The sequence below is a fragment of the Stylophora pistillata genome, chromosome 9 (assembly GCF_964205215.1).
Source record: "Stylophora pistillata chromosome 9, jaStyPist1.2, whole genome shotgun sequence".
NCBI classification, from domain to species: Eukaryota; Metazoa; Cnidaria; class Anthozoa; order Scleractinia; family Pocilloporidae; genus Stylophora; species Stylophora pistillata.
The window spans coordinates 25,122,224-25,145,820 of record NC_142527.1 but is presented as its reverse complement, the minus strand read 5'-3'; the positions used below and the strand labels follow the sequence as shown (position 1 = coordinate 25,145,820).

The following is a 23,597-nucleotide window of genomic DNA, read 5'->3' as shown; positions in this document are numbered from 1 at the left end:
TGCGTGCGTGCAATATGCAACAAAGACAAGAGCTGTAAGATTAAACACAAAACCAGATAATATTTGAAACTTTGAGATAAAATGTTAGGTTTCAGCGAGGAACGGATCTGAGTTCGCTTTAATAGCAGATATTTGTTAACCCGTAATGGAGACCAGGAGATTTTCCTTTTTTTTCTTTTTTTTTGTTTTTTGTTTGTTTTTTTTTTTTTTTTTTATGGAGACTACCGAATAATCTGAGAGAGTTAGCATACTTGATATTGACTGTAAAAAGAATAAATTTGCCAGAAATTTAAGCTTTTACAGGAGGCTTGTTTGAATTATTTTATAAAGTAATATTTCGTTGATTTTCGAACAGTCCTCTTTCAAATTGTGACATAAACTCATTTTTTAGACAATTATTTTGTTTAAGCTAGAGCTCTAAGGAGTCTTTTATTTTTTTATATTTTTTTTATTTCTTTCAATTTTGTGGTCAATCCGTGTTGTCAATACATAAGCCAGAAAGTTCGACAGGTCCGTCTAAAAGTGAAGTGATGAGAATATCTCTTCATTGTTTTGAAGATCATTCTCTATAGCTGTGTAAATGGGGTTCAAGAACCTCCACAGCATCAAAGCGCTGAATTTTCCTTGCTTGTAGAATTTGCACAAATTCTGCCACAGTGAACTGAGGCGACTTCACCATTAGTGCTTCTAACAAAACAGTGCAAGGACTTCCATCCGAAGTCAACATTTCATTTCGGAAAATCTGAATCTCTTCCTCAGTGAATCCAAGGCTTGTTGCAACATGCCTCCAATTGCCAACTCCCTTGAGGGGCATATCGAGTTTCTCACAAAGAGCTTTAATCGCCTCTTTTGGAAGATCTTTCAGGCAGGGTGATGGTTTGTCTTGGTTGATGATCAGTGGATCTTTAAGACATTAGAATGGCATCAATCAGCTGAGTTAAGCAACTTATTGCAAGTAGGTTACATTGCAATAAATGAGCTTGTTTTGGAATAATGTAAATTGCAAAATTTAAATTAAGAAAAAAAGTGAAATACATCCTCAAAATCTTTAAATAAACTGAACTTTCTCTCCGAGTTTCTCACTTGTCTACATTTGAATTTTAGGGAATTCTCCCTTCTGGTAGTGGAAAGGAAGACTTTTTTCTAACATCCGACGTGAAACCCTGGGTAGTCTAATTGGCAGACGGTCAAAGGTACAGAGATACTTGTGTTGGTTTTCTTCCACCAGTAAGACCAGTTTCTTAACAGCATAAAAAAAACTAGATATACCTAATTAATCAATATTGAAACTTTTGGCATTTTTAAATTTTATATCTTTCTATCACAATTTCTTTTTCAAAAACAAATCTTGGTTGAACATGGTTTTACTCTTGAGAATGAAAGCCACTACTATAGAAAGTATAACAGGAATGACAATGAAAATCATTAAGAAGGGGAGCTTTCTAACACTAGTACGTGATTGATACACTATCAAGATGTATGTGAAAACGATTCCACCCATAATATACCACTTCATACGGTTTTCCCTTGATTAGCTGATAACTCAGAATTATAACTTTTGTACAAATCATATTTCATGACTACGCACATATATCGACTCATAACCTCAGTACGGCTTATGTTATGCTGTATTCTGTACACTCAGGTTCTCTGTGAAGAATACAGGGCTACATTATGGCTATTGGAGTTAAAATGTAAAATCTGTACTTCAGAAATACTAAGTTTTAGAAAATAAAACTTCATTTCAAAATTTCAATTTTTTGATCAAACAAGAGGTGGATAACTATTATTGGCTTCCCAGGGTAGCTAAATTGTGATGTTGAGTACCAATAACTCAGTCCTAAAATCATTGTGGTCTTACCACACAAGTTTCTCCCAGTCACCATTGGATAACTGTCATTACCACATCCTGGTTGGCGCCCTTGAAACTTTCCAAATGGATCCTGCAAAGAAGGAAACATAAATTTAGAATTGTGCAATTGAGCCATGTATTTAGTTTATCACACATATATCATATGTGACATGATTGTATCTTAACCCTTTTAATAAAAAATCTACGAAAGTCACATTAGACTTAAGATCTTCAGAGTTGCGAAAATCAATTGCCACAAATTTCACTGCTAATATGCATAATATCATGCTAGCTAATAAATCTATTGACTAAATTTATATAATATAGTTTTTTTCAAACATTATTTTGATAATTTCAATTCAATTAGACTGTCTTTTGAAAAAAAGCATTTACCTCTCTAATTGAGGCAACTGCGCAAATTGTTGTTGTTGTATCTTCAGCAGTAAGTTCCAATATACAAAGGAAGTCTCTGTTGCGGCCATTGTCATGTTTAAACTGTATCGTTGCTCTGGGAATTGTTTGATAAGATTCCTTTAAACTTGCTTGTGTAATGAACTGTGTGATTAAACAAAAGCATACAGATGACATGAATATCACATCAGATTGCTTAACAACCAAGGAGGACTTATAGTCTCGCTATGAACTGAGACAGTTACTCAAAAAATGACTGACATTTACTGGATAATTTGCACTGACATGAAAAAGTAAGTTCCCTCTGACTTCATTTAAAGATTATTGAAAGAATTGAGAGTGTAGAATAATACAATTTGAGGAACCGTAATGGGATACATGGTTGATTCTATGCTGTGAACTGCATGGGCAAATCAACAAAGTTAATTCACCTTTAAAGCAAACCAGTTTTGCTTGACTTAATGTAAATTATAATATCACAGTGACTATTATTATTTTTATTTATATTATCACCATCATTACCGCCTGCCGGTTAGCTCAATGGATAGGGCGCTGAACTGATGTGCGGGAGGTCGAGGGTTCAAGCCCCGGCCGGACCAACACTCAAGGTCTTAAATAATTGAGAAGAATATGCTGCCTTTCTATAATACCAAGAAATGGTTTAGATATTCTAGTATTCTCGGATAGGGACGAATAAATGGAGGTCCCGTCTCCTGCAGAGTTAGGGGTAGAAGACATTAATTTCCCACGCACGAGATTACTGTGTGATGGATGTCCTCCCCTGGGGTGGGATGGGTGGGATGGGTGGGATGGGTGGGATGGGTGGGTTGTTATCTTGCGTTTCATTCATGAGCCTCTGGCTCGAGCAATATGGGTAACCATGCCCCACGTAAAGACATTAAACTATGATTACTTATTACTACAATTGTTTGCTATTTTTTGTAAATTTAATATCATTCTATTTTCAATCCCTTTTGCCAGGAGGTCTCCTATATATAGGAGGAATTTCTTTCAATGCAACTGAAGCCGTGATTTTTCTTTCATAAAGAATTTTAAAATTCTCTTTTAGACCAATTTTTTATTGGCACACTTTTAAAGGCTCTGAAAAGAGAAGTGAAGCTGGGAGGATTGAATGAATGAACAAATTCAGCTTAGTACATGCAACAAAATACACTTCTTTTGTGCAGCTACATAAATGCCTTATTGATAACGCATTGCTACAACAAGTATTAACTTATAAACTGCTCCAGTGAGAAATACCTCTGGTCTTCTCTCTCCAACAATCCATCCATCCACTGGTTGTTTGACTGAGATATTTACTTTGGTGTTAATCCTGATAATCTCGATATAAAGGGACTGAGGAGAACCAAGCAAGGTTCTACCGGTTGATTTCTCTGCTTGCATGATTTTCTGGAAGGATTTTTTTTAAAGAATCGTTTCATTGTAAAAATTATATCCTTATCCTAACCCTAAGATTCAGTGTTAATGTTACTGCATATTTTCTTTCGCATGTATTGATACAGTATTGAAGTTTAAGAAAATGACCATTTTTTTACCTAGGTGTTGTTGTTTGCATCTTCCAAATAACAGAGGGTTTTTACCCAATGGAAGGGTAAGGGGAGAAGAAGCTTAGAAAATCTAAACCTGCTCCATTTATAAAAACTTTTGATATCTAGATACCTCAAATGATGACTCACTGTCATCAAAAACATATAAGTATACTGTGTAGTCCACACCAACTGTGCCCACTCCACCAAAAACAGCACATTGAAAGCGCTTCTTTGTTGGTTTGTTTTTATCACGTGATGTACCGATGATAACATAGGAGGTAAGGTTATCAACTTGAAAGCTGACTTCACTATTGTGGACTTGAAACTTGTTTTCTTCCTTCCATGCAATTGAGTCTTTGTGTGGTATAGAGCTTTTTAGCTTGATGTCCCAGCCATTACTTAAATATACCAAAGCACTATGAGGTATTCTGACTTGCACGGGCTCGGATAATTGCTTCCCAAATGGATGAAATTTTATCACAGGACTTAGTTGTACTTCATCTGACTCACGATGCATAGAACTTTCATCACAACATATTTCTAGTCTTATTCCTTGAGAATCATTGAAGAAACAGCTTGCATCATTGAATTGGATCATGACACCTGATTTATCAAAATGTAATGTCCTTTGTGAACAATGAGTTGTTGGATCTTCCAATGTTATTGATTCACCTTGTAGTGCTAAAGAAAGGAAAGGGTTAGGTTTTTAAATATGGAATAGTTATAATGGTACTCTAAAATTTCCTTTATTTGAAAAAATTGATTCCAAAGGTAAAAGTACCCAGGGGTCACCTTATAGTCTTCCAGTATGTAGTTTTCTGTGATGAAAGGCCCCCTTTTTTCATACCTTACAAGCAGCCGTGAAGAGTTTTGCGTACTTCTTTGTGATCATTTTTGTCAACTAACCTTTTCAATAACACATTACATTTTCATAAATTATGAGGTGATGATTAAAACTTTACCTCCCTCTACAGATGTCAGCAACGCAGCACATGAGTCGGATCTTTGATACCTATTACTTCTGCGGTATTTTACGAGTTTTATCATCACCAGCGTCGAGATTATAGTAAAAAGTACTGCCATCACAGTCGAAAGTATTACAATGATAGAGGACTTCTCTTGTGGAATTTTCCTGTGACTATTTTGTTCCCGACACACAGTGATGGATCGGTCAGTATAACTACATTGTTTGTTTTTTGTCATCATTTTACATTCTGGAATTCGCACGTCGTCTTTATCATTGCAACAGGCAGAACATGGCTTGCATCCTGTTTCGCCACTACCATAGAATCCTTTTTCGCATTGACCACAAACCCTATCATGTGTCAGGTTGCAGGGTGTCAGTTCTTTCTGTCCAACTGAACAAGTAGAGCATGCCTTGCAAGTTTGTTTACTTTGCTCGTTAGAAAACGTTTTGCCACGAGAGCAGTTGATACATTTTATGTCATCTATGCTATTTATTATAGTTCCTTTGCCACATGGAGGAAAGGGTGATGTTCCCGCTGGGCAGGTTTTACAATTCACGCAGTGTGCACTGCCTTTTTCTTGGGTTACAACAAGGTATTGATCTTCTCTACATTTTAGTAATTGACAGCCAATCGCATTGGCATCGCATTGTTGATAAAACGGCATGTCTTTGCAACCTTCCTGCTCACTATTTTTTACGTTACAAGAGGGAAGATACGAAAAGCAAAAGGAACAGGGCTGACAATCTCCAGTTAATTCTTCAAAGTAAAATCCTTTGCCACAGCCATGTTCACACTGTGAATTCCTCATCAGGGAACAGTTCCTCTTGATGTTTTCATGATCAGAGCAAATTCCACATGGCAGGCATGAACGAATATCATGAGTAGGAGAAAAGGATTTTCCAAGTTCACATGGTTTGCATTCAATTTTTTCACCATAATTAACAAAAGTGCCACATTGTGGTGTTAGACCCATTCCAGGAGGACAAGATGGGCACTTTCCGCAGGAAACATTGCGAAACACATCTTCGATTTCAAACTCGTCATATTTACAGCTAGCATACACCTATTTAAATGCAAAGTGATAGTGATTATTATGCATTTTAGGACCATGCTGATGTAAATCAACAAGATAGACACTACGTTTCCACACAGCGTGAGGAACATTAAGTTCAAACATGTTGGTGAGCTAGAGGTCGTTCGTCGTCTGCCAAACATCTTTTTACAAATAACCAGTGAGGGTCATTATTACACGACTCGGGCAGTCAGAAGGCCAATAACTAAAATCAACCAATCAAAATGCTCTATTGCCGGTCCAATATTCTCTAAGTATTGGACCAGGCACTGTCCCGAATGGTCCCGAACGATACCGCACTTGTGTCCCTTTGAACTTCAGTCGTATAATAAATCTCTTATTAACCAAGCTTGCTCGGGACCGTACTGGAAGAACATCGGCCCTCGGTCTCTTTTGTACGGACCTCGCTGCGCTCGGTCCGTACTGTCAAGACCTCGGGCCAATATTCTCCCAGTATGGCCCTCGCGCTTGGTTAATAAGATATATGTATTGCCTCTCTCCCCTTAATACTGATGCTTACTGGCAACAATCAACTTTTTTGGTTCACCCTCAGCTAGCTGGGCTTAGCAAAAAGGATTGGTGCTTTCTTTATCTTTCACTTCTATGTTATAGATGCTCGTCGATTTGGTTTGTAAAGTTCAGTTACAAACAATAGTGCTTTGCGGATGTTGAGAGCCCAAAATATATGTTGGGTTTTATACTGAGATAGATTGCAACCATTCCTCGAGATAACTTTTCTAGAACACTATTCTATAAACTATCCTATAGTTATTTGTATCGATTAGCATTTTTCACGCATACTTACACATATGGTCAATTGAAAGTGTAGTGCAATAGTTAACGTCAAATAATACTGTAAATAAAGGAGTAGGACAGACATCCTGTTCGCTCAAATCTGTAAAATAAGGATATCACATTGAAGACAAGCCATCACTTGGACAATAACGTATCACTTAATCCCGTGATTAGTAAAACCTGTGGGGGGCAAAGGTGAAAATGAACTCTATCCGAAAGTGATTGCTAATGCATAATCTCAGCTAGCAATAACAAAGTTCATTGTTAGAGAATTCGAGAGTATTCGCCGCTTCTGCTTCCACTGTTAAACATTTTAACTGAAATCGTATGCGTTGTCGAAATTTTGGAACATGTATTTGTTGCTTTGGAAGGCATCGAATTATGCGAAATATATACGCGGCGTTATAACGAGTTTTTGTTAACTCTTTGGTGCTTACGTGTTGAAATAAATTACTTACTTACTTACTTAAAAGCACATACTGCTCATATGTACCTACGATTCTTTCTCATGACAGGATTAGTAAGAGATTCATGCAGGAGCAGGATTCCTTAAGCAACGACGAACCCCAACTATACTGAAACACCTTTAGTTAGCGAAAGTTCTCATAAGATGAGTGAAGGGGTTTCCCCCTCACATGACCACCAAACACAGCACTCGTAGACCAATCACTTAGTCTTGCTCAAAGCAAATTCCATTCACGTGGTTAGCAATTCAAGCTGTGAATGGCCCAAAATGGCACTCCTTTACGGAAACCGAAAGTGCTTTGCAAAACATTTTCTACAAACGTACATACGAATGCAAATGCTAGGAAAATTCATTTTGGAACTGAGCTTGTTTGTGTAAGGAATAGATCTTCGAAGTATTGGGTTCAAAAATAACTTAAAAGCTCTATCGTGGCTGTTTGATCTTCCTTCCGTTTCCTTGAACTAGACGCATGGACGATAAAGAGAATCCTCACTATAACACTGGTACTGTAGCTGATAATAATGGACTACAAACCTTGGAAGAAGCAACCTCAGCGATGAATTTGTGGTCCTCCTCATTAGGAATAGATCAATCACCAGCTGAGGCGACCGGCCGTTTTTCTAGACCTTACAGTAATTCACACCACGCACATGTCCGGCGAAGTAGTGATGACAGGGAAGAAGGTTTACTTCATGAGTCGGAGCATTCGCATGAAAAGCAGGGATGTCCATACCTTGATCGTATGAAGGAGCCGGTTTTGATCCATCCCGTAGGTTTAGAAAATTTAGACGAGCTTCCTATGAGAACCCACAGTCAGCCTGATGAACGTTCAAGGTTTAGAAATCGATTCGCACAGCCTATCCGAGGTACATCTTTACAGATATCAACTAGTTCTCAACAGCAGGATAAAAATATTCCCCAACAAGAAATTTGTGGTCAACGCTGCGAATTTGTATCGACCACTCGACGACCCAATGGTGTCGGTATACAAGGATTATCTGGTAAGTAAAGATCGCATGGGTCTATTGTATGGGTTGACAATGTTTTTGTATTTAATTGAAGTGAAAAAAATTGTTGTGTTATCCATCATTGTGAATGCTACACCTTTTGTTCCGTTGCGCGTTTAATACGGTCAGTTAAACTTCCAACGGAAAAGAGACCGCATGTAAATTTACTCTACCGCGCTTCCGGCATTTGTAACAAACACTGTATATAATTCGCCGTTAAGAAATTTCAGAACCAAACATACCTTAGGGTCATGATCGTATTCGTTTGTTGGGGTCCTTTTTCCTATGGCATTCTCGTGTTATAAGATGATAGAATCCGAAAGGTAACTTAGCCAAGTTGAAACCAGATAATGCCAATTATTGATGATGTCAAGTTTTGATTATTTCATAATGCTCGCGTTTTTAAGGTATATTCATCGATAACGATGTATGTTAATACACTTAATTTTCCTTAGACGATCCTGAAACGAGTCCTGGGTCCAGAAAACTGTGCTTTTTATTTCTCTTCAAAAGAGGAATCATCGCAAGAGATGATCTTTGTCACGCACTTTACATCATTCCTGTTGATGACTTCCAGAAGGTATGTTACAAATAACTACTTAATATATTTGTATACATATTACGTGAAATTAAATGTATGCTATTACGATATACAGATGTGTAAAGTTAACGATGCGTGTGATATTTGTCATTTATTGTACTATTGCTGGTTGTGCGATTATTTTTTCTCTAGTGACTTTCTCCTCAAAAAAAAAAGGAAAAGAGTTTTTTCCTTCGAATCGCCTGCTCGTAACCATATTTGTTTAATTTGTTGCAGAGGTTTCCCAAAATAAAGCAATACGAAGCTGTTGTTTGCCATGCCACGGAGTTCCCAATGGCTGAAGAAAAACTAATGAAACCAAATTCCCTTTTTCATCGTGTCTGGATTGATGGCATTTGTAAGATTCAATTTGAAATTGTCGGTGGTGAAAACTTCTCGATTGTTTCCCCGTCTGAGGTAGGTTTCTTTGGATGTCGAAGTTTTAAAATTTTATCGATCACTGCTTATATCTAAACCGTAAAGTTAATATTGTAATATTTATATACGTTTAATTAACATAATATAAAACCTTCTAGCTGAAAACCAGTCTTAATTCCCTAGTTTTATTTGCCTTTGAGTATTATTTCTCGTTGTAATTTTATGAGTTATTTATTTGACAGTTTATAAATGTCTTAGTTATAGTTTTAATGTTTCTGTTCAGGACTTGTCTGGTTATTTCAAACTTACAAACACTGCGTCTTGCAGATAATTGCAAATGTCACTGAGATCCTATCAAGGAGTAAAGATCGCGTCGGATGTGGATTAACTGACAATTAGAAGCATGATACAATAATAAACACATGACAAAGCCATATAAATTCACCTTTTTGTTTAGATCTGATGAACAACTCATGACTTTAGCAGTTAAACTGCTCCACCGATGTAGCTGGCAAAATGACGATACTTGTTACTTTCGGATAGAGTTCATTTTCACCTTTGCCCCCCACAGGTTTTACTAATCATGGGATTACGTGATACGTTATTGTCCAAGTGGTGGCTTGTCTTCAATGTGATATCCTTATTTTACAGATTTGAGCGAACAGGATGTCTGTCCTACTCCTTTATTCACAGTATTATTTGACACTGCGTCTTGCAGATAATTGCAAATGTCACTGAGATCCTATCAAGGAGTAAAGATCGCGTCGGATGTGGATTTTCAGCAGACGTACTAACCAGATGTACAGGGGGAAAAGACAAACTCTTTGAGGATAACATTCGCATAGGAATCCAATCTGGAAGCCAATCTTTCCATTTTATGCTTCCCATAGCGGTAAGTTGATTAAAAAGCTTAGACTGTTGAATGTTCCTTGTTACTATTAGCGCACTGTCTTTGTTATAATTCTTTCGCGAGGAAAGAAATACCACTACTCACAGACAGTTACATCTTAGTTACATGAATGTATGTTTGTTTCCCTCTTGTTTGTATTCAACTAGAAAAAGCTCCATAAGGGAAATGGTCAATCATCATCCTTGATTATTATTTTCTTCATTTCTCATTTCTGTTATTAATATAAGTCTTATTGTCGTGGATCATCCGTCTATATGTTGCATGTCATACCAGCTGTTGTTACTTATTCTGAAAATTTTTATTTTTACAAAACATTGACACTCTAAGTGGAATGTTTTATTTGTCTCTATTATGGAGTACCTCACATATATTGAAAAGAAAAGATGTTTTGCCTTGTCTATTTTATCAAATAACCAAAGACCCCCATATGCCTTTGAGGATAATGCTGATCATTTAACTTACGCTTCTATGAACAGAAATATTTATGTTTTACCTGATTCTATCTTTTTGTTCAGTACTACGAAGCAAATATATCACCTTGGCTTTTTAATGCACATGCAGGTAATGATATTACAGTTCGCTGGCAATTTGTTCGAATTCGTTGAGTAAAACTTAAAATTCCAGAAGTCTCTGAAAAAAGGAGGTGCTTGGTTTTTGAGACATTCCCCTTTATTCAAGAAACCGGCTTGTAACCCCGCTATAATAAGGACCTTCATAACGCACTGTGCAATGAAAACATTTTTCTTTTGTAGTTTGCAAACCAACGTGTGTTTTTTTACCAGTAAATATTAAAAGTATTAGCGAGACTATTTGCGCCAAAGTCTAAGCATTTTAGATAAGTATGCAAGTATAAACTTATAAGCTAAAAAGGAAGCTGGGTTCTCTTCACTGAATGGATATTTACAAACTAATCTTAAAACAACTCTAATTGCCTAACCTCTTAATCTCAATGCAGTCACCCTCATGCCCGACGAAGACAGGGAAGTGTTGCGTTCATGCCATGTTTCTCTTCTGGAGAATATTGGGAATCCAATCTCTGTCTGTGATCACCTTTACCAACACAAGATTTTCGACAGTGGGGACTTGGAAGAGATACAGAATATAACAAGGAAAAGAGACCGCAATGCCTTTTTGTTGCGTACAATTAAGACCAGGGGAAACATCTTAGACCTTGTCATCGAAATAATGAAGAGCCAGCGTGAAAACCAAGGGGCCGCTGCTATCTTGCAGGAAAAACGACACTGATGAAGATCTGCAAATTCCACGCAGTTCAACTGATCACATTAAGCATTTTTACTTATACTTTTGCTTTATATGTCTTCAGTTAACGATAACTGAGCCTTACAGCTCTACAATATTGTATAACTTACTTGAAAAAAAAAAAGAAAACAAGAAAAACAAAGCAAAAACAATAAAAAAAAAACCGCTTGTGGAGAGAACAAGCTTGGGGCAACCAGTGTTTTCATAACCCTTTTCACTGTCACAATTGTTTCAGTTGTGTGGCGGATTATTTTTATTTTCATTTTTTGTGTCATTGTTTGAGCACTATTTTGTGCACAAGCATAACTCAGAAGATTGCGGAGAAGACCAATTCTTTGGCTAATGTGTTTGAAATGTTTCTAACATGCACTTCAAAATTTATTTGTTCATCTTGCTAAAATTAATGTAAAAACTTTTCAATCTACGACCTACAAACTTTGCAATTTGGTAATTATATGGGGCTAGTCAATTGTGCTGCGCCAGGTGCTGGGTGCTTGGCAAATTTCTACTTTTTGAATCATTCTGTATTTAAAGACGAGACTGACTGGCTAAGTTCATTATCCTATTGTTAAAATTATAATACAGTCACACTCTTACAGTATATATTGATATAATGTTATACTTGTGTTGTAAGAATATTGGTATATTTGGTGCCTTAAAAGCATTGTGCTGTCTCTCCTGTGATTAACCCTTTAACTCTCAAGATCTAATTACTAATTCTCTCCTCTAGCTCCTAGACATTTCCTTGTTACGAGAATTTGTTGTTAGATCAGGATAACAACCTCTACCTGGTAAGTTTGGGTATTCTCACTACCTGTTTGCAGAATAATGTATGGATACTCTGGGGAGAAGTTACAAGTTAATCACTTCTGAGAATAGAAGCGCTAAGACAGGGACGGATGTTTGATTATGGTCGCCACGTGTAAAGGATGCCCGTTATTTATGATGTGATGTTTGTACATCAAAAGAATTTCGTATTTCATAGAAAATTTAAAAGAAGAAGTGAATAATATATAGTTAGCTGTTGTTAGCTAAATTCAAATAAACAATTGTTTGTTTTTGTTTTGCTTTTCCCCTGAGCTGTGTTAGTGAGTTGAAGTTTTGATATTTCCCTGAAAAGTTCTGCTTTGATTCCCACCATAGCCATTGAGTGAAGTCGACAGTACAGTCCATCGTCAACTTGTCCACTAATTTGCACTGAGCCTGCTCATACTGTATTGTTCTCCAGCCCTGTACAACCAGGGTCTTGAAATAGTTGCCTTTCTCATTAGGCACAGACCTCATTAAGTAGTATAAAATATCTTGGTTGCAATGACACTCGCAAGCAGCCGCCATCGCAGCCAGTGTTTTACAAGGCAAGATTGATGATGATTAAAATAAAGTGACGAGTATTTTCTAATTGACATTTATTACTGATTTCATATATAGTATAGTATTCATATATAGGAAATTGCTACACTTGCCGAGGAATAAGCAGGATATTTTTTCCCTAGAGCGCCCCGTATCGAAACGTCCAGGTTCGAACCCAGGCCAGGTCACCGGGTAGTGTAAGAAAACAATCTCTCCCTCTACCCAGGGGAAAACTGTCAGGTAATCTGAAATGCTGGAAGGTAGCTCTATGATAAATGGACAAACATCCCTTCCAAGAAGGGTTACCAATATTCCTTCACACCTCATAATACTGAAGGTGGGATCAGTTTGGTAGGGCTATTCCTTCTGGATCGTTTATACTTCTGTGAACAAAAGTTATGTTCATGATTGTTATCCCAGCCTTAACATGCAATTTTGGCTAACATATAAATGTTTTCGAATGAGATAACAGGCTTCTGTAAATTTGGGTGGCCATACAATACTTTTATCACCAATAACTAAAAATGAAATTATTTTAAACTGTGTCTTGAGCATTACTTCTGAAAAACAGTTATACTTTTATGCCGTGAAAACGAAGTTTAGTTTGAAAGTTTCCGAAAAGTATCAGTAGACGTTCATCGATATATAAAAGCGTTGACTATTGAATTAAGGATTTGCTATCATATTATGTTTCCTGTTCTCTACCAGTTATGACTGAAACACTCATTGTACCTCTCAATAATGTTTCCTAAATATTTATGTTCATTATAACATTTTAACTATTAGGGTCGCCAAAGGTTCGTGTATGACCTAGGAAAAGAAGGAATAAGTTACGGTTAAAACATGATATCAATCAACTTTACGTCAGCCATACATTCAGTACTTGCCTGTTACTCTTCCACTTTCTCAGGTTCAAGTGCTCTTACCAAAGGATCTCCTAAAATTCTCTACAGAAAATAGAAAGAAAATTTATCAGCTAGGCTAAGTATACCAAATTGACCAAACAGATGGTAGACTTCAACTTTTCTTCGAAATTTAGTGCGACGATGTCAAATTACAAATTTGAACATCAGCAAAATCCTTTTGACAGGGAGTTAAACTAGCATAGTTAGGTGCTTATCTAATTTGTCACTCTTACGAGAAGAAGAGAAACCACTTCGTTAAACTGGTTGAGAGGTGCCTCTAGGGAATGGCCTCAAGTTATTTCTCCAAATATTTTCAACTTAAAAGACATAATATTCATCATTACGACATTAGGAATAGGAAAAAACTTGTCATCGATAGGGTTAATTCAGGATCGAAGAAAGAGCGTTTTTTTGTAAAGGGGCCGATGTTTGAATAATTGTGTATGACTCTAGTTCTAATCCTCTTATGTCTTTTTATATGTATATTTTTAGATTCTTATAGAGTTTGTTTAATTTTTGCATATTTATCTTTGTAATTTTATTAATTCTGCATTTCCTTATTTTACGCAGGACCCATGTTGATAGCAGTTTTTTTAAGTGAAATGGTCGTTTTGCATGAATACATCTTATTATTATTATTATTATTATTATTACTATTATTATCATTATCGTTATGATTAAAAAAACACAAGTGAGAGTCTAGTATCTTTATAAAAGGAAACGAACACAAATGAACTCAAAGTTAAATACGTTCAATGATACTAAGTCTATACGCTGGTTTGTATTGTCTCGCCTTAACCCCTTCTTGACCCCACTCCCCCTCTGCGTTACTGTTCGCGCTGGCCTCAGAAATGTTTGTCGGGCCGTAAAAGGTAAGAGAGTTAAAATATGGGCTAGATACATCCATACCTTTTTTAACGATGCAGATGCGTAGATTGTTGTTTCACCTGATGGTTCATGATTTAATACCATTTCAACAAAAATGCTGGTGCTTAGTGTCTTCCTGCAATTTTGGAATACTAGATCACACCGAGGAATTACGTTAAACGAGTTCCTCAATGATTCATAGCTGAATTTCTAAAATTAAAATGAAAAACATATTTAGAATTCAATGTCAGAATTTCAATGTCAGAATTTCACGAGCAATATTATTCAACTTCTGGAAAATTTATGGAATAACCTAACGAAAAATAGATAAAAATTGCGAATTCCTTCGATGAGATGAGAAGCCTCTGCTAAAATCAAGTTATAGAGAAAAGGCATGAGATACAGAATTTGACAGAGATGGTAATTTACTGCATCTTTCTTCTCATTTCTCCTACATATGCAATCAAAATTAAATCAAATCTAAAGGAAGAAAAATACTAGACGAGTCAGATTAAGAATACAACACAGTTTTTAAAACTTTGTTGTATTCAGTAATCCGTGAGTGGTGAGTGGTGTGCCTAAGAATGCAAATGAAATGTTATTGGCAATACCAGTGGAGATGCCTTCTTCAACTGCCAGCCTGCAAGATTTTTTACTGATATGTCAACATCCTTTCCACTGGTAACAGAAAAGCTGACAGATTCGATCGGAGACATGAGTCTTCCTCCAGTCTTCTGCTCCGTTCGCATCATCCTCTATAAGCATCAAAAATTAGCAAAGAACATTTACTTAAAGTCACTCAGTGATTGTGATAGACCTTTTTTCAAGGAGAATTACAAATCGTATTGCTAATTGAAAAAAAAAAATGATAAAGTATAGCCAGATCTTTACATCAAAAGCCCCCTAAAACAATTTAAAACCTTTTTGTTTAAGATCCTATCTGCATAGAATGCACATTAATTGGCACCAGTATTCTAGTTTGAATGGCAGTTTTGTGGTGCTATGTTATGAAGTAGAGTGCACAGTAACACTCTTCTAAATCAACATAAAATGAAAACATACCTCAAAAGACCATTCACAATCATCGAAGCAGTAAACTCTTACAACAAGGTCTTCTCCAACTCTGGTTTCACTGCAGAATGCTACAGCCTTCATTCTTTTAAATACAAAAGTCGACTTTGACGTATCAATCTTCCCAATTAATTTGAAAGTTGACAAATGGTCAGTCTTGAATCTTACATGATTGCTTTTACAAACAAAGTTCTCTGATACTTGTGTTTTGCTACTTTTACTAGTTTTGCCAACAGTTAACCAACTGTCGTTTTCATACTCCTTTAACATTACACTCCAGTTTTCGCCTGTCAAAACAATGTTTGCACCATGAGGTATCCAAACTTCCAGTAGTCTGTCCAACTTCATAGCCCTTGAAACAAATTTATATACTGGGCTTAGAGGCAATTCATCTTCCTGTAGATGGTCAGGCAGCACTGCTTCAGGGAAAGCTTGCAACATCAAATTTCTCGGCGTCCATTCATCGTTGAGTGTCAATCCATTAGGAACCTTCATTTCCATCACTTCCACCCCAGTCCTCTGAAATAGTATATGCGAAGCACTTCGTCGCACTGGATATTCAGAAAGCACGTCGCTTTTGCTAGCTAATAGATTAAAACAAAAACACTAAAAAAATTAAACTTAATTATCAAGTAAAGGGGGGTACGGTTTAGAAAATATCTTGCTGTCTTTTTGTCACTCACCAGACTGTGTTGTTTGTTTATGTTTAGGTTCACAACGGTTCACTGACTGGTCTCTGTCGACCAAACGGCTGTCAAATGAAAAAAAGCTGTAGACAAAGTAAAGAATCAGGAGGCTGAATCCGAAGCTAAATGCTTGAGTTGTAATGCTGTCAAGCACCAGGGAAAGGCCATGTCCACGATGGTCTTCCTGACAAAGTATGACTGAAGACACTGACCCAACCTATAAAAAAGATTAAAAAAATCATAAAATAATAAAGGTGGTCACAATCAAAATAGTGTACATGTTAAGGAGGAGATAAATGCTGCGCAGGATCTTTCGCTCTGAAATAAATTTGATATCAATAGAAAGGATTTATCAACCCTCTGTATGTCAAATGCTGGTGCATGGTACAAAGAAACGAGCTCCGGTTAGCTCAATGGATAGAGCTGTTATACGGGAGGTCGAGGGCTCGAGCCCCGGCCGACCAACACTCAGGGTCTTAAAATAATTGAGAAGAAAAGCTACCTTTCTATAACATCAAGAAATGGTTAGATATTCTAGTCGTCTCGGATAGGGACGAATAAATAGAGGTCCTGTCTCCTGCAGGGTTGGGGTAGGAGACTTTAATTTCCCACACACGAGATTACTGTGTGATGGATGTCCTCCCCTGGGGTGGGATGGGTCATAGGGTGGACTATCACGAATGGTTCCTATGTTCCTTTCTAGCCCTTCCCCACTGCAAAAATTAATGCAGTGAAAATGGAGTAAATTAAATCAAATTAAACTAAATGATAAAAAAAGTACCGTAGGACATGGTTCTGAACCCCAACTGTCAGAAAGCAAACCTGTTGGCTAATTGCAAGACTCGACCTAGGACCTTTGGTTGCAAGTCTAGCCGGCCTACCAATCGGTGACACTTCCTCCTACTTAATTTCATTCTTACTCTAGTTTTTCAGTAGAAAATGCAAGTAAAGAAAACTCTCCACAGTACATGGGTACATATTTAGCTTTACGTAAACGGAATATTGAAACCGGGCGCGAATGTTGCGTTACTCTGTTTTGAAATTAACGCACGAGTGAACCGTAGATATGGAAAATTTCATGATCAGATCACTCTGACGTAAATGCACTGTCACGCATGTTAAAAAGGTACACTCCAAACACTGAACTGAAAGTTGATAAAAAATAGAGACGAATTGAACTCTCTCGCATACTAACATTTAAAGTATCTCTGGGAGACTTCAAGCTACAAATTTACACATGATTTAAGTGGAGGTAATTAGATCCAGATTCCACCCACAAGCGGAGTTGATATTGTCATAGAAATGAGAACGTGGGTGGAAGTTTATAACGTGAAGTCAAAGATGGATAGAGATGCACGAGTTTATAAGAAAAATGTACGTATGCATGTTGTAAAAAGTTCCATGTTTAAACATGCAACTTTGTGATGTGACTTTTATAACTGATAATCAAATCACGGTAATGCAACTGACTAAACCTTGATTTTTTCGGTGTGCTAGGTGAATGATGAAACATACACATATTGCCTAGGAGTAACGAGAGTGACGAATGCCTAATGCGCGGCAATTTGATATCAGAAAAGGGTTGGTAGTTGAATTTTGTTACGCTGATCTAGAATCGTTCAAAATCCATAACAGGAAGTACTTTTTAGATACTTCGAGCGTCATGAGAACCAATAAGGCATCGAATTCATATCGATTTTACCATCGAAGCATCGAATTTTATAATTTCACTCGAAATAACGACTTACCAGTGGGCACACAAAAGCGATCACAAAGAAAATGTTTCCCATTCCAAAGTGTAAATTTGCCGCCATGCTGACCGCAACAGTACGTGATTAGGGTATACTTGTCATAAAATTAATGTATATAAGATTAAAGGAACGAATATTAACGGTGTCCTTCGGTATTTGGTTCAATTTCATTCCGTTTAAGGAAGTTGAAGAAATTTATGCCACAGAATAGTAACCTTTGTACCTTACCTTTCGAAAGTGAAACCTGTGTTCATGAATGAAACGTTACTGAGCAAACTTATTTTAGAAATCTGTCTGACGAGGGGGATTCCCCGGAAGGCGACAACCAATCAAAGTACGAAGAGTGGGTCACGAGAATAAAGATTAGTTTTCGTCTTTCGAGGGATTACATCATTTCTGGTTTGAAGATTGAATTGAGGTTGGAAAGAAACAGAAGCAATGGCTGCAGCAGACAACAACAAACACAATATGGTAAATTCTAAACACTGTTAGTGATTTTCCCTCTCCGCTTCTAATTTGTCGGTCTATTTCGGCCGCTTTTCTCTAATTGCTTCACTTTCGAAACAGTTATATCATTCGCATCAGTAACTTTAAATTAATTCGTTTTCGGTACTCTCCGTTTCAATATAAATAGAAGATTTTTTTACCGATGGCTGCAACAACAATATTCATTTCATTTCGTAGAACGATGGAAATAGAGATGAGTCCCTAGAGAGTGAAGGTAACAACGAGGGGCTCCTCGCTGTAGGGAGTCATGCACAGAATAAATCTGACGACGACTCCAACTTGGACGAAAACTTGGCTAGGACAGCACATAAGAATGAGCTTTCAGAACAATCACCTAAAGAAAATGAATTGCGTTGTTGTAGTTGTGAAGGGCAACCTAATTTGACGCCCAACGCTGCACCTGAAATGGTCTGTCGGCTATGTGGTAAAGCGATAGTTCGGAACCGCACTCAGCAAGGAAAATTCAACAGATCGCACGTAAATCCGACCAGAACGGAAGAAACCTTATTAAGCGTTGTCCCTCAGTCGTACAGTGGACATTTGCCTTCGCTCCCCAGTGTGTCCCTAGAAGATGAGGCGTGCAGCACCTCGACGCAAGCAGCATCCTTAACAACAGTACCATCTGGATCTCAGCGGGATAAAATCCCTGTAATAAGTAAGTTCGATAACTTTGAGGTGTTGTGTTCAAAGATGGCGTGTGCAGATTGTACTGCTCTTTCCGTTTACAGTTCAGGAGTTAGGATTTTGATTTGTCGATTTGAGAAGTATAATGCAGCAATATTCAACCCGTCAAATTAGTGATCGAATTAAAACCCCTTCAAAGCTCATGTAATTGTACATGTACAAGTTACCGAATCTTGCTCCATCCAGAGAAGTCTCTAACTTTAAATCCGCTTTACCTTCCATTTTGACGTTGAGCGACGTAAAAGTAAAATTAAAAATGAGATAAGTTTTGCAAGTTTTTTTCAGTTACATGAAACTCTTTCAATATGTACATCTAATCGATATTTTTACGGACTAAACTACGTGACAACTAGGCTAATTTGCATCTACGTTATGAACACATCTAACTTCATTCGATATCCATCGCAGATCTGTGTCACCATTCGGTACAGCATCCATCGCCTGGATTAACAGTGGTGCTCTTCCTTTTCGAAAGAACCCACCACGAGAGGAAAGAGAAGTTGTTTATACTTTATATGATCCCTAAGAAAGAGTGGCAGGTGAGTGTAATTTATATTTCTTCTTAGTTGGAAGTTTTCAAAGTCAAATAGTTCTTGACATGCCCAGTTTTTTTCCTACAGGTGTATGACACAATTCGCCAGAGTTACGTAGATGAGGGAACCAGGCAAGGTTACTCAACAAGACAAATTTCATTTTGCGTAAACAATGGAAGAAGCCAAGATTTTCACACTGTATTTGTTCGCGAGCAAATCAGAATTTCGTTTCAAATTGAGGATCACCAGCGAGAAACCTTTGTCACTCCTGTGGATGCAAGAGGCCGAGACTTTGTAAGTACAAACATATTTAAAATTCATAAAGTAAAATCTTTACACCAGATGATGGTATTCGTGAAATATTTCATATTTTTATATCTTAGAACCTTCACCAAACATTTAGTTTCTATAGGTGTCCAGATCTTTTTGGACACCCCCTATTTCTTTAGAATCAAGAGTAGACACTATTGTGCTTTGTTTTCTTACCATTTCTTACCATTTCTTGCCTTCTGTTGTCGAACAAATAGGGGATTCAACTTCTCTTTAAATTGTGCTTTTCAAGGCTTGATTGATTGATTGATTGATTGATTACAAATTGATCAATTGCTGATACTTAAGGTTTTCAGAGTTGCCAACATTGAATGTGAAAGCAACAATCGAGTGGTACCAGGTGCCAAGTCCCATTTCCGAGTCCAGTATGTTGGTGACTCCGAAGACCCTTGTCAACAACAAGGAAAAGTCACCTTAGCCATCGATGCAGAGACACAGTGCTCCCTGTACTTTTCCATCGCTTTTTGGGTGAGTCTCATTTCCTTTAGAGTAATTTTTAATGAACAGCTTACGATAACAACAAAATAACAGAAAAAGCTCTTAAGAATCCATTATTATGAGAAAGCTATTAAGTAATTTTAAAACATTTAATTCGTCGGGAAAGTAAACTGCTTTGCACAATCTGCGATGCAATAGAAAGTAATAGTTTCTGTTTTAAGACATTTCTATATTCCGAGTTTATTTTGATCTTACATAATAAATTTTTTTCAACTGAGTTTAATATCAGCATCTGATTAGAGGTGACAACACTGAAAATTCTCATGAAATACTCCTGGTATCTACTGATTACTGTTCTGATGACTTAACTATTGCAACAATCAGTCACTGCGCAAATTGAAGTTACACTTTACAGTCAGTAACTCATAGACCCCCATACAAACCTTACTTGGTTCCATTCTTGGTTTTAATTTCTAACCTCACTTTTCGTTTTTCAGGTAAACCTATGGCTGGTGAATGGAAACTAAAGCTTTGGTTGAAGTTAGCATTGTCACTCTTGATACTCTTGGTAGTCACCAAAAGCATAAAGTGTTACAGTGCCAATTCTTACTTTCCGTCTGTTTAAAATGTTATCACGTAGAATAAGTTTACCAGTCATGAGTTCATAAGCAAAGCAGTGATCGGAAATATGCTTTCTGGCAATGGGAATGTTCTGCCCAGAGGTTTGAAACCTTACTTTGTTAACACAGTGCCTTGAACATATAGGATATCTTTTTCGCACACCTTTCTTGGGGCTAGTTACCTAAACCTTTCCCATAGAACCAATAAATCGCTTTGCCATGCCGTAAAAACAAAACACATGATAGGAGAAACACTATCAAAGCATAAATCGTACATTAAATTATCCCTTAGACTTGATTTTAAGAGCTGGGTCAGTTGAGGCTAACCCCTGTGATCCTTGAGTGATATGATATCTATTCCCATTTCCTGTGGTATGAAGCAACTAGCAATTTCTCTACTCCTCCTGGATCGGGTGTTAGTTCATTACAGGCTACCCCTAGCATTTTTTCTTAGTTTCTCTGACACCTCAGTGGTACTCATTTATTCTTCTAGGCGGAGAGGAATTCATCGACCTAGCCAGAGTTTGAAAGTGTACCTCCCAGTCCAGGGTTTAGCCCAAGTATCGTCGGTCACCCCATTCTCCACCTATTGTTTTCAAACCAAGATGGATTTTTTATCAACCATTTTCCATGGAGTAAAGATAGCATGACCTGGCTGTACACAAGATCCCTCACGATAAGCCGAGTGGTCAAGTCTTGGTTGGGTCTTTGTGTTGTGTTATTGGGATAGAAATACACTGCACTTTCGCATTTCCTCTCCTCGCCCACGACAATAAAAAGGTGCTGGTAAATTTTTAAGAAACTTAAAAAAATGTCAAGGGTAACTATGCAATAAAGTAAAAAGCACCCAAGGAGAGTTTTAATACTCATATAGACATCTCATGCAACTTGAACCAGGACAAGTTCTCGCAGAACAGGTTTTTACAGTATTATACCCCGGGAAATGCTTTAGTCAGCACTAAACTACCAAGCATTGAACGTTACAATGAAAATATTTGTAAGAAGACCTTTCATTCTATTTTAAATGATAAGAGTAACCGGTTAAGAAATCTTTTAACCTCAGCCCATAAGTCGTCTTACCATCTAAGACGATGCAGGCGTTTTGAAACACCAAGGTGGAAAACAAATAGGTTCAGGGACAGATTTTTAATGAAATCTTGTAAATATAGCTTTATTAATTTTAATAATAGGTTTCATCATTTTACAGTATTCAATTTCACTTTTAGGCTTATTATTATTCTTACATTAGTCATACTATTAGATATTCTGTTGCAATTTTTGTAAATACGCAATTCAGCCCCTTAGAGGGCTGCCATGTATTTATTTTTGAAATAAACCTTCGTAACCGGGCGCGAGTGTTGCGTTACTCTGTTTTGAAATTAACGCACGAGTGAGCCGTAGATATGGAAAATTTCATAATCAGATCACTCTGACGTAAATGCACTGTCACGCATGTTAAAAAGGTACACTCCAAACACTGAACTGAAAGTAGATAAAAAATAGAGACGAATTGAACTCTCTCGTATACTAACATTTAAGGTACATCTGGGAGACTTCAAGTTACAAATTTACACATGATTTAAGTGGAAGCAATTAGATCCAGATTCCACCCACAAGCGGAGCTGATATTGTCATAGAAATGAGAACGTGGGTGGAAGTTTATAACGTGAAGTCAAAGATGGATAGAGGTGCACGAGTTTATAAGAAAAATGTACGTATGCATGTTGTAAAAAGTTCCATGTTTAAACATGCAACTTTGTGATGTGACTTAAATAACTGATAATCAAATCACGGTAATGCAACTGACTAAACCTTGATTTTTCCGGTGTGCTAGTGAATGATGAAACATACACATATTGCCTAGAGGTAACGAGAGTGACGAATGCCTAATGCGCGGCAATTTGATATCAGAAAAGGGTTGGTAGTTGAATTTTGTTACGCTGATCTAGAATCGTTCAAAATCCATAACAGGAAGTACTTTTTAGATACTTCGAGCATCATGAAAACCATTAAGGCATCGAATTTATATCGATTTTGCCATCGAAGCATCGAATTTTATAATTTCACTCGAAATAACGACTTACCAGTGGGCACACAAAAGCGATCACAAAGAAAATGTTTCCCATTCCAAAGTGTAAATTTGACGCCATGCTGACCGCAACAGTACGTGATTAGGATATACTTGTCATAAAATTAATGTATATAAGATTAAAGGAACGAATATCACTGGTGTCCTTTGGTATTTGGTTCAATTTAATTCCTTTTATGGAAGTTGAAGAAATTTATGCCACAGAATAGTAACCTTTGTACCTTACCTTTCGAAAGTGAAACCTGTGTTCATGAATAAAACGTTACTGAGCAAACTTATTTTTGAAATCTGTCGGACGAGGGGGATTCCCCGGAAGGCGACAACCAATCAAAGTACGAAGAGTGGGTCACGAGAATAAAGATTAGTTTTCGTCTTTCGAGGGATTACATCATTTCTGGTTTGAAGATTGAATTGAGGTTGGAAAAAAACAGAAGCAATGGCTGCAGCAGACAACAACAAACACAATATGGTAAATTCTAAACACTGTTAGTGATTTTCCCTCTCCGCTTCTAATTTG

At 37.1% G+C, this 23,597-nt stretch overlaps 4 protein-coding genes across 10 annotated transcripts; 2 read left to right on the top strand and 2 right to left on the bottom strand.

The window, feature by feature from the left end:
* Positions 1–427: 427 nt before the first annotated feature.
* LOC111337444 (uncharacterized) lies at positions 428–7,192 on the bottom strand. Of its 2 annotated transcripts, none has more exons than XM_022943735.2 (8): positions 7,142–7,192; positions 6,659–6,748; positions 4,776–5,844; positions 3,944–4,494; positions 3,524–3,673; positions 2,246–2,407; positions 1,862–1,943; positions 428–903 (listed from the first exon to the last, which is right to left on the bottom strand). In XM_022943735.2, exons 2-8 carry the CDS (start codon positions 6,731–6,733, stop codon positions 560–562), a joined length of 2,433 nt encoding a protein of 810 aa, XP_022799470.2. In that variant the 5' UTR covers positions 6,734–6,748; positions 7,142–7,192; the 3' UTR covers positions 428–559. The 2 variants fall into 2 exon arrangements, with proteins under 2 accessions (XP_022799470.2, XP_022799468.2); XM_022943733.2 differs by having other exon boundaries at positions 7,115–7,164.
* A 160-nt stretch (positions 7,193–7,352) lies between these two features.
* LOC111337447 (uncharacterized) lies at positions 7,353–12,652 on the top strand. 2 transcript variants are annotated; one of them, XM_022943741.2, is made up of 6 exons: positions 7,353–8,115; positions 8,577–8,701; positions 8,939–9,118; positions 9,798–9,971; positions 10,505–10,550; positions 10,945–12,652. In XM_022943741.2, exons 1-6 carry the CDS (start codon positions 7,584–7,586, stop codon positions 11,232–11,234), a joined length of 1,347 nt encoding a protein of 448 aa, XP_022799476.2. In that variant the 5' UTR covers positions 7,353–7,583; the 3' UTR covers positions 11,235–12,652. The 2 variants fall into 2 exon arrangements, with proteins under 2 accessions (XP_022799476.2, XP_022799477.1); XM_022943742.2 differs by lacking the exon at positions 10,505–10,550 and having other exon boundaries at positions 10,945–11,241.
* Positions 11,347–23,490, bottom strand: LOC111337448 (uncharacterized). 2 transcript variants are annotated; one of them, XM_088732728.1, is made up of 7 exons: positions 23,076–23,490; positions 16,126–16,345; positions 15,434–16,026; positions 14,983–15,126; positions 14,414–14,581; positions 13,487–13,546; positions 11,347–13,409 (listed from the first exon to the last, which is right to left on the bottom strand). In XM_088732728.1, the coding sequence occupies exons 1-6, from the start codon at positions 23,139–23,141 to the stop codon at positions 13,490–13,492; spliced, it is 1,248 nt and encodes a 415-aa protein (XP_088588854.1). In that variant the 5' UTR covers positions 23,142–23,490; the 3' UTR covers positions 11,347–13,409; positions 13,487–13,489. The 2 variants fall into 2 exon arrangements, with proteins under 2 accessions (XP_088588854.1, XP_088588853.1); XM_088732727.1 differs by lacking the exon at positions 23,076–23,490 and adding an exon at positions 17,877–18,078.
* Positions 17,253–22,341, top strand: LOC111337450 (uncharacterized). Of its 4 annotated transcripts, none has more exons than XM_022943748.2 (9): positions 17,253–17,502; positions 17,626–17,709; positions 18,166–18,350; positions 18,564–19,041; positions 19,479–19,609; positions 19,691–19,897; positions 20,222–20,401; positions 20,869–20,911; positions 21,485–22,341. In XM_022943748.2, exons 3-8 carry the CDS (start codon positions 18,318–18,320, stop codon positions 20,896–20,898), a joined length of 1,059 nt encoding a protein of 352 aa, XP_022799483.2. In that variant the 5' UTR covers positions 17,253–17,502; positions 17,626–17,709; positions 18,166–18,317; the 3' UTR covers positions 20,899–20,911; positions 21,485–22,341. The 4 variants fall into 4 exon arrangements, 3 of the variants coding, with proteins under 3 accessions (XP_022799483.2, XP_088588855.1, XP_022799482.2); XR_002695500.2 differs by having other exon boundaries at positions 17,254–17,502; positions 20,869–21,093; XM_088732729.1 differs by having other exon boundaries at positions 17,254–17,502; positions 18,262–18,350; positions 20,869–22,341.
* Positions 23,491–23,597: the final 107 nt, after the last annotated feature.